Source organism: Sinohyriopsis cumingii, chromosome 13, assembly GCF_028554795.1.
Source record: "Sinohyriopsis cumingii isolate HCF-2022 chromosome 13, ASM2855479v2, whole genome shotgun sequence".
NCBI lineage: Eukaryota > Metazoa > Mollusca > Bivalvia > Unionida > Unionidae > Sinohyriopsis > Sinohyriopsis cumingii.
This window is the reverse complement of record NC_142973.1, coordinates 51,322,205-51,332,743: the sequence shown is the minus strand read 5'-3', so window position 1 is coordinate 51,332,743 and position 10,539 is coordinate 51,322,205. Positions and strand designations below refer to the sequence as shown.

Here is a 10,539-nt window from a genome sequence, read left to right as displayed (position 1 = left end):
ATAGTTTTATTCGTTTCTTTAAATAATAATATTTCAGCTTAACCCGATTTCGGCATTCCCGGCTTTCATAGCTTTCCAGTCAACTGACATGTAGGACAACGAAACTTGAAAACAGGTCCATTTCTTTTGTGAGAATTTGAATTTATTAGAGAAAAGACATCATGATAAGTAAAGTCTGACAAAAACATTATAACTTTACTTTTAGAAAAGGGTCGTTATTAGGGGTCTCTCTCAACAAAGTAATGTAGAGTAATGGACTACCTAACACACACCCCAACACAGAATTAATACAGGAAGTAATGAACCTAACAACAGGAACCCTAATACAAGATCTCAATAGCATAATGAGAACCCTCAAAACCATTTTCACCATACTAGCTGATTGGATCACAAGACTAACAGATAAAGACAACGTCAAAAATGGATAGTACAAAAAATAATAAAATCACCATCTGGCAATGGAACTGCAGAGGAATCTTTAAAAACCTATGAGAACTGCAGAACAAACTGAATAATACGGCCGTAAAACCAGATGTAATCTGCCTATAGGAAACCCTCATAACACAAGAACACAAACTACAAGGCTATACCCAGGGAATCTTTAAAAACAGACCCATGGGGCAGAAAGGGGGTGGACTAGCAATTTTTTTGATGGGTACACTAATCTACTATGAAATAATAGAAGTACCCCCAACCTAAACATCAATAATTGCATCGAAATAATGTCAGTAATGATAAATATAGAAACCACAAACATTCAAATAATAAATGCATACGACCCAGGGGGTACCTTCTGCCCTACCAACCTAATCTCACTAAGGGCAATCACTAATAACAACAACAACAATCTAATTATCTGTGGCGACTTCAACGCACACAGTGAATTATGGGGAGGTAAAAAGATAGATCAAAGAGGGAAAATGGTTGAAAATGGATAACTGAGAACAATCTGGTCATCTTAAATGAGGGGTCGAACACTAGATTAAACCCTGAGGATGGCACTCTCTCAGCCACAGACCTAACTATCACTACCCCAACATTGGCTTAAATCACAACTTGGTCGGTGGGTCAAGAAGATACATTAGGAAGTGACCATTTCCCCATCACAATCAATATTCAAACAAAAACTCAACACATTCCAAAAGAAACCCCACCTAAATGGAGGTACCAACAGGCAGACTGGACCAATTCCAATTATTACTAGCTAGAGTAAACCCAGATAACTTAGAAAGCCCAAGTATTGACATGTATTATGCTAACATAACAGACACAATTATAGAGGCAACTAACTGATGCATCCCAAAGACAACTAATATCCAAAATAAAAACCCTGTACCATGGTGGACTAAACAGTGCACTATAACACATAAAGACAAGAAAAGGGCCTTAAATAAATATAAACGCACCAAAAATTCAATCTACTTCCAGCAATATAAAGATAAAGAAAAAGCACTAAAACAAACTATAAAAACTGCTAAAATTAATCTATGGCAAAAAAACCTTTTGCTCTAAACTGAGTCTAAAATCAAACTAAAAAAAAATATGGGACAAGATAAAAGCCATAAAAGGGAAAGCAACTACCTCAGCCCCAAAAATTAAAATTGACATAACAAATAAAGATAAGGCAGACCTCCTAGCGAAGCATGTTTGGAACATGAGTATCAACAATAATCACACCATAAACTTTCAAGAACACAAACAACTAATGGAAGAAACCCAACCTCAAATGTTTCAAGACCATGGAACAAAAGAATCTCACCTAAATAGCGACATCACAGTACATGAATGGGAGATAGCCCTACGATCCAAAAATGAAACATTCCCTGGTAAGGATCAGTTAGGTTACATTATCTACAAAAAACTACCTTTCAATATAACAATAGCCATAATCAAACTCTTTAATAGGATATGGGATAAAGGCCAACTACCCACCAAATGGAAACAGGCCATAGTAATACCAATCCCCAAGCTAGGTAAAGATCCCAACAACATAAATTTGTACCGACCCATCTCCCTTACAAACAATAATTACAAAATAATGGAGACAATAATCGCAAATAGGTTAAAACACCACCTAGAAACCAATAACCTACTCTCCATAAATCAATGTGGCTTTTGGAACAAACGGTCCACCACTGACCAACTTTTCAGATTGGAAACAGACATCAAACTCGCTTTTAACGCACATAGGAAAACCGATCACAACCTCATAGCGGTTTTTCTAGACCTAGAAAAAGCGTTTGACCTAGTATGGACCAATGGACTAATGGCCAAATTAAACCAATTTGGAATAACTGGACGCTTGTTCAACTGGATTGGCGATTTCCTCACAGGCCGGAAAATTACCACAAGAATAGGCAACACCCATTCGGAAGAATTTTCACTTGAAAATGGAACACCGCACGGCAGTGTAATAAGTCCCCTACTATTTAACCTAATGGTAAACGACCTTGACCTCAATGCAGCCTCCACAAAAATAAACTTGTCACAATTTGCAGATGATAGTGGCTTATGGAGGAATGGAAATCCTGCCAATAACACAATAGTTAAAGAAATCCAGCAGAGTCTAGACAACATTGGGAGATGGGCGGACAAATGGGGTTTCAAAATATCTCATGAAAAAACTGTGGCAATCATATTCACCCCCAAACGAAATCACAACCTAGTCTATCCAAACTTCTGTATACAAAATCAATTAATCATATATGTAACAGTAGTAAAATTCCTAGGAATGTTCTTTGACAACCACCTCACACGGAAACAGCACATTGAACAACTCACCCAGAATTGTAACAAAGATCTCAATTTACTCAGGAACATTACAGGGACTGACTGGGGATCCAACCAGGAAACCCTCCTCACGATATATAAAACCCTAATCAGATCAAAACTGGATTACGGTTGCCAAGCATATAACTCGGCTAAGCAACCTATACTACAAAAACTTGACACTATCCAGAGAAAAGCCTTACTATTATGCACAGGAACACTCCCCTCAACATCATTAGAAGAACTACAAATACTAACAGGAGAACTACCCTTAAAATTACGTAGGCAAGAACTGCTCCTCCGATACTCCATTCGATTAGATACCCACCCAGACAACCACCCCACCAAAATAGCTATAAACAAGTGTCAAGTTGTCTTCAAACCCAAAATCATACCCACCACACCAAGTGGCAAAGTAATCCTTGAACTAAGAGAAAAGATACCTCTACTAAAAAAACAGGTAACAAACAATACAGACCAGAACAAATCACCATGGTTACAAAAACCACCAAGGATTAACATTGAAGCTACCAAATTAGGCAATAAAGAAGGACAAAAAACTTACTAAAATCTGTACTGGTAAACGAAATCAACCAGAAATACCTGGACTATGTTAAAATATACACCGATGGATCAAAAACAAACAACCCACCAAGAACAGCAGCAGCAAAAGTCATCCCTGAATTCAATATACAAACGGGATCCAGATTACCTGACTGTTGCTCCATTTACACCACTGAATTCTGGGCTATACTTGAATCATTACAATGGATCAAAGACAACCAAATACCTAAAGCAGTCATTATAAGCATTATCAAATCGATCCAAAATCGCAATATACACCCTAGGGAACAATTCCTCGACAGAGCATGCCAATTAATCGACGATATCACCACAGCACATCAATTAGTCGAGCTCATGTGGATACCGTCGCACATTGGAATGTCTGGCAACGAAACAGCAAAGTTGCACAAAACAAACTAGATCAAAACTCTGTCAAGCTTAACTATAGCTCTACAGAAGCACTAAGCTTTGCACAAACATATATAGACCAAACATGGCAAGATTTTTGGAACTCCTCCACAAAAGGTAAAAAGCACCATGAAACCCCAAAAAACCGTAGATAGGAACATACAGCTACCTAAGGGTACCTATTTAGAATAGAAAACCATAAACAGGATAATAACTGGAAAAATTAAACTGGCAAGCAGTTTTGGAAGGTTTATTGGACCCAAACCAGCAACCATTAACTGCTTTAACTGCCACACTGCCGAAGATCTACACCACGTATTCAATATATGCCCAAACTATCAACCCGCTCGGAAAATATTTATCAAAAACCAAAAAGAGATTGGATCACCATACACATACCCCAGAGTTATTTATGGACTCTACTAAAAATAAACAATCAGCATATAAAAATATAAATAAATTCATAGACTTAGCAGGACTTAGGAACAAAATATAATTACTATCCCCACAAAACCAAAAGACCCAGTAACTAGCTAAATAAATTTAGAAGCCACCACATAAAAACCCATAACGTATCATTCAATTTTATAAAAATATTAATAAATAATTCACTTACGAAGCACCTATCAAAAACTAAGGAAACCGCAAAATCGGATGTCCTAGATGTCCTTAACAAACCGAGTAATCAGCTAGGACTCCGGTCCTAGATGTCCTTAGCGAACCGTGTAATCAGCTAGGACTCCGGTCTCTTGATAAATAAAGTATAAATAACATTCAATCTCTAAAAACATTAATAAATAAATAACTTAAATAGGCAATATCTAAAAACTTATAAATAACGTAACGTAGGAAGCACACCTTAAACACCTCGACTAGTAATACCATAATAACCTTGAAAATCTCTCTTCATAGATGATTTCTACTAACAAACTCTACAAACAGCATAGAACCAACCCACCCCACCTTTTTAGAACATTTTTAGCCCCGTATTTTCGGTCATATGTTCTCTCAAAAGTTTGCAACCTTCGCATGCTAACAACAAATAAAAATTCCCAATATGCACACATCTTACAACACTGGCTCGTACATGTAGGCTGTAGCCTATATACGAAAATTAACAAGCCCGTCAAGTTTCTCCCCCCCCCCCATCACGTTTTGCCCTCCCCATAATAAAGCTTTGCCCCCCCCCCCAAAAAAAAGTCAAAAGAACGTCCCTGTACCCCAGTGCTAGACATCACTAGAAACTACCACACTGCAGACATCGTAGCGATATGATTGAAATTTTGTTTAAATCGACGTTAAAATCCTAATCACACACACATAAAAAAAAAAATTACCAATAAAATTTATTAATTGTTGCCATTTATAATAAACACACTGCTCCAATAATATGATATCAAATGTGAAAAGGAAAGATGAAAGAAGCGATTATGAAAATAAATAAGTAACATGTTCCAAAGTGTATATTTGTACTGTTTGTATAATGTTAACATCACATGTAAAAACAATAATTAATAACAGTACCGTTCTTAAACTCATTTAAAATTGGTTAAATTAGATGTTATTCAATATTAATTGCATTTTATCATTAGCTTTATTATCAGATTGATTAATGTATGTCACTGATAGCAAAATGATGAGTTTTAGTCTTTAAATTAGCATTCTATCTTTCCGTTTTATAATTGAGTCTTTGATAAGAAAATTTGACCAATTAGATGTTATTTGTTGCCGATTGCATACCGATATTTAACTTGAAAATGGTCAATGAAATGTAGTAAAATCAATTTAAAGGAAGAAAATGTACTAAACGTCTCTCTCTCTCTCTCATAATGGTATTCATACATCTCAGCAACTGTATTGTCAGATGATACATGATAAGAATATTAGGTGTTTTACTTTATTCCCGCGGGTCATGGAATCCTGGAAAAGTTTTGGAATTTAAAAAATAAATTTCAAGGGCCTTGAAAAGTAATGGAATTTGTCAAAACCTTTCAAAGTTTTAGAAAAGTCATGGAATTTCTGACAAGGGAGTTAAAGAAATTGATTACTTCAAATTTCTTAGAGCACAGAGCACCAGTTAAATAAAACACGATAAAAAAGATACGATCGAGAAATGGTTTCATTTCGTATAACAAGAGTAAGTTCCCCAAACAGTAGATATCACGTGGTTTCCGGTGTAGTTCGATTGGAAAATTCAAATGGGCAGCCGTGCCGCTTTGAGTAATTACCACTTGATGACCTGTCAAAATGAAGTTAATTTCTTCCTAAAAAGTCTGTTATTTCTTCGATATGACGTACAAGGTAAGTACTAATTTGATTTCATTTATATTCCTCACTTGTTTTTCGGGTCTCTCGTAACATCTCATGCAGTATAGTCAGTCATTTATTACGTCGGAGGGGTACGTCTTGATTATAATCATTTGATATTCTTGTTTTGGGCTGTTGCTTTAGTTCTAGTTTCAGAATATTGAAAATTGTATTTTTTTTTTTTCAGAAGCCGTTTTTAGATAACCTGAGAACCCATCTGAAAAAAATTCAGAGAATCATTTTAATATTAGACCCATCTAGGTCTCCCAATTGAATCTCCCGATTTTGCAAAATCCTCAATAAAAATAAATAATAAATACTATAATAGATCGTGTATTAGAGCAAGACAACTGTTCGAATTCAGAATTCAAAAATCTGCAAGAAGGCTTCAGTAAATTCCCGTAATATTACAGTGTGGGAATTTTGACTTCCATTTTTCAAGAGGGTTGTTAGGTTAGGATGAAACATGTTTACTGCCAATATAGTTTAACTTTAATCAATCATTTTTCTGTATCTGTTAAACTTTGACGACTTTTTTAGTGTTGCTGTTATTAGTATATTTAATGAATTTTTTTTTTTAAAGTTAAAGAAAAGAATTGTCATTGTCTGAAATTGGATTTTAATTTTAAATCTCCAAGACTCTATGTAATATGATAATGAATAAATCTTAGATTGTAAGTCTGGTCAGGCAATAGGTGATGAAAATGAATTACTTAATGAACACTGGGCTGTTAGAAAATTCTGAACACATAATACAATACACAGTATCTCATGATGATAGTGAAGTCTTAAAATCTTTCATTTTATTTTGCTTTAGGTTTAGTCCAACATGCCTGGTATGTGCACATTCAATAACAGTTGGCTGACCAACCCAAACTATGATAAATGGGTGGAGAAGAATGCTTCAGACAAAAGGACTGCTAAATGCAGAGCTTGTAACAAAATTATAGATATTGCAAATATGGGAGAAGCTGCCCTCAAAAGTCATTCCACCAGCAAGAAGCATGTGCAGAATTGTAAAATAATGAAATCTGCTCAGAACAACACAATCTCTGGTTTTATTTCAAATTCAGCCTCACCGTCACCTAAAGTTATGCCAAAGCCTGCCCCAGCATTAACTTCATATACATCATCAAATGATGTATTAAAGGCAGAACTATTTTGGACCCTAAGGACAGTGAATACCCACAGCTCCTTTCATTCCAATGAGGAAATTTCATGAATCTTTTCACTGATGTTTCCGGACAGTGCAATTGCACACAAATTCACTTGCGGTGAGGACAAAACATGTTATATTGCTATTCATGGCCTAGCTCCATACTTTGCATCAACCTTAAAAGAGAGCATACGCAAGTGTAATGGATATGCTTTGCAGTTTGATGAAAGTTTGAACAAACAATTGCGTCAAAAGCAATGTGACATTCATGTCAGGTTTTGGGAACAGGGTGCAGAAAGAGTGCAAACAAGATTTTTGACATCAGAGTTTTTGGGACACGCCACGGCAGAAGATCTGTTTGGCAAGTTGTGTCCAATCATTCAAGATCTTGGAACCAGGAACCTCCTACAAATTTCAATGGATGGACCTAATGTTAACTGGAAAACGTTTGACATGTTGAATGCAGAGATTAATCGTTCACACCCTGGAAAGTCGTTGCCAACAGGATCTTGCAGCCTACATATAATTCATAATGCGTTCAGGGATGGTTGCGCTGCCACAGAGTGGAATATGGAGGAGACACTTAGCAATCTCTATTACTTCTTTAAAGATTCTTCAGCCAGAATAGAGGACTATCAAAAGGCATCTGGTATCAAGGAGCTGCCACCAAAATTCTGTAAGCACTGGTGGCTTGAGAACATCACAGTTGTAGAGAAAGTCCTGTCCCTTCTTCCATATCTAGCAACATATATTGATTCACTTAAAAAGCATCCAAAATTAAAATCATTTGAGAGTCTCAAGGAAGTGGTTAAGTCTCGTCTCTTCGTTCCTCAAGTACAGTTTTTACTTTCAGTGGCTAGAGAGATCGAGCCATTTTTACAGGAATTTCAAGGAGACACTCCATTGCTACCTTTCCTTGCAGAAGACATTTTCAAAATGATCAGGGGTCTTATGGAGCAATTTGTAGCTCATGATCATCTGGACTGTATCACAGAGGCATCAAAGCTCATTAAATTTGATTTAACAAATTGCAAACACCTTAAAGACTCTGCAAGTATTGAAATTGGCTTTGTGACAAAGACTGTGATTGCTGACTTAAAAAAATCAGGGAAATTGACAGATAGGGACATTTTGGCTTTCCATCTTGACTGCAGGAAATTCCTCCAAGCTGTTGTCACAAAATTGCTGACAAAGTCACCAGTGACTTTTGCCTTTGTAAGAAATATGACATGCTTGAACCCAGAGAAAATGATGAAGAATATAAAGACCAGCATTCAGTCATTCCAATCACTGGTCAAAATTCTAGTCAACAATGGAAGAATAGATCCAAACCAATGTGATGCCCTGGTTAAAAACTACAAAGTCTTTTTGGAAAATTGTTTGAAATCGGAAGACTCTGTGAAATTTGCTCAGTTCTCCAGACAGAAAGACTGCTTAGATTCGTTTTTTCATTCCTTGATGACAGACAAAATGGAATATGCTGTCTTGTGGCCAGTTGCAAAACACCTTCTAACTCTGTCTCATGGCCAGGCAGATGTTGAACGAGGATTCTCCATTAGCAAAGAAGCCATACGAGATAATCAAAAGCAGCTGTCTCTCGTTTCAAGAAGAATCATTATTGATAGTATTCGGAGCGTAGGAGGCATTGAAAATGTAAATATAAGTAAAGAAATATTAAGTTATGCTTCAAATGCTAGACACACATACAGACTATACTTGGATGAGGAGAAGAAAAAGATGGAGGAGTGTGGGAGGAGCAGAAAAAGAAAAGCAGATCTTGAGCCGGGTGACATGTTAAATAAAAGAATACGATTAGTGGATGACATCCAGTAGTTGCTCAAACTGGCAGATGAAAATGCTGAAAAAGCCGAAAAGGACAATAGCCTAAGCCTGCTAACTGTGTCCAGTTCTCTCAGAAAGACTGCAAAAGTGAAACAAGAGACTCTGAAGGACCTTGAAAAGGAGATAGAGCAGAAAAAGTTTGCTTCTCACTAAATACAAGAAAGCAACTGGAAAGCGATGTGTTTTGTTAGTATTGTAAATAGGAACACATACAAAGACTACATAGGATTTGTTTATTTTTTTTCTTTTGAATACAAAATACATTGAACATTGGATTATGACATGAATTACTACATAAAGTCAAGGTGTGCAAGCCCAGGTAAATTTAAAATGGACATATTAAAAATATTTGTCGTTAACTTATTTGTTATTTTTCATTGATAGATGTCATTGTTTATATTAATTTACTTCACAATGCAAGATAGTGTGGTCCTCGAGTTTTGTGAAATGGCCCTGGAAAAGTTTTGGAAAAGTCATGGAATTTGTTTTTGTTAAATCTGCAGGAACCCTGTATTAATGTATTATGATGTGTCTGTATTTTACTGTATTAATGTCTGTATTTTTTGTAAATCATCCATGTGGTAATGACTCCAGTTGTTTTTAAAATGATGTCGGTAATACGCTCCCTGGAACTAATGTTGAATTGTTTTCAATCAGGCCGTTAAATAAATCATATTTTATCTTTCTCATATAGTTTTACATTTCAACTTCCAAAATTATCCAGTGGAAATATTACAAGAAAAGGTTATATATCTTCTCATTTATTCTTTATGTACATCTAGATTATGTATATTATTTTCAACATACTCGATTCTTTTAAGAGCCCACTTCACAAATTACTTTATTCTGTTTATGTCAAATCTAAAACAATTTGATATACCTAAATTAGATATACCCACCACAATCCTAGAATTAACTGTATTATCATCATAAAATAACGTTATTATTATTATTATTATTATTATTATTAATTTACATACATATAAAGTGGCCGAGTGGTCTAAAGCGCTCTCCGTTACGGATCACTGCCATCTCACCTCTGTCTGCGTAGGTTCGAGTCTAGGATTCGGCCAATGCGGGTATGTGAGAATGCTTGCCAGTAGCTTCTCATCGGTCGGTGGTTCTTTCCGGGGTTTTCTCGGGTTCTTCCTCCACCATTAATACTGGCCTCCATGTATAGCCTATCGTGTGCTGAAAAATGGCGTTAAACCCAACAACAACAACAACAATGACCGAAAATTCTCGCGGGAACACAAGTTTTCGGTCATAAATTCTCACAAAAGTTTGCAACCTTCGCATGCTACCAACAATTAAAAATTGGATTATCCCCATTGTCACTTAATACAGATTAGGTTTTGATGGATTTATTTATACTTACTTCCAAGAAATTCGAAACGATTTGCTAAAACAAAGGATATCGTTTTTTTTTCATACGGCCGAAATCATCATTTACTGTGTCAGTGTTGACATTTTTTGCATTTCCATGGAGGCAT

The 10,539-nt window shown here is 36.0% G+C and overlaps 2 protein-coding genes across 6 annotated transcripts in view; both read left to right on the top strand.

Moving 5' to 3' along the window:
* The first annotated feature begins 50 nt into the window (after positions 1–50).
* The window catches only part of LOC149785544 (uncharacterized), a 66,289-nt gene continuing 55,800 nt past the window's right edge, over positions 51–10,539 (top strand). For all 5 annotated transcript variants that reach the window (XM_089979345.1, XM_089979344.1, XM_089979343.1 and 2 more), the window contains exon 1: positions 51–115. The gene's annotated coding sequence lies outside the window, so the exon portion shown is untranslated. The remainder of the gene's footprint in view (positions 116–10,539) is intronic.
* On the top strand, positions 64–9,782 carry LOC149785545 (uncharacterized). The gene is made up of 2 exons (XM_089979340.1): positions 64–6,042; positions 6,866–9,782. Exon 2 carries the CDS (start codon positions 7,283–7,285, stop codon positions 9,035–9,037), a length of 1,755 nt encoding a protein of 584 aa, XP_089835466.1. The 5' UTR covers positions 64–6,042; positions 6,866–7,282; the 3' UTR covers positions 9,038–9,782.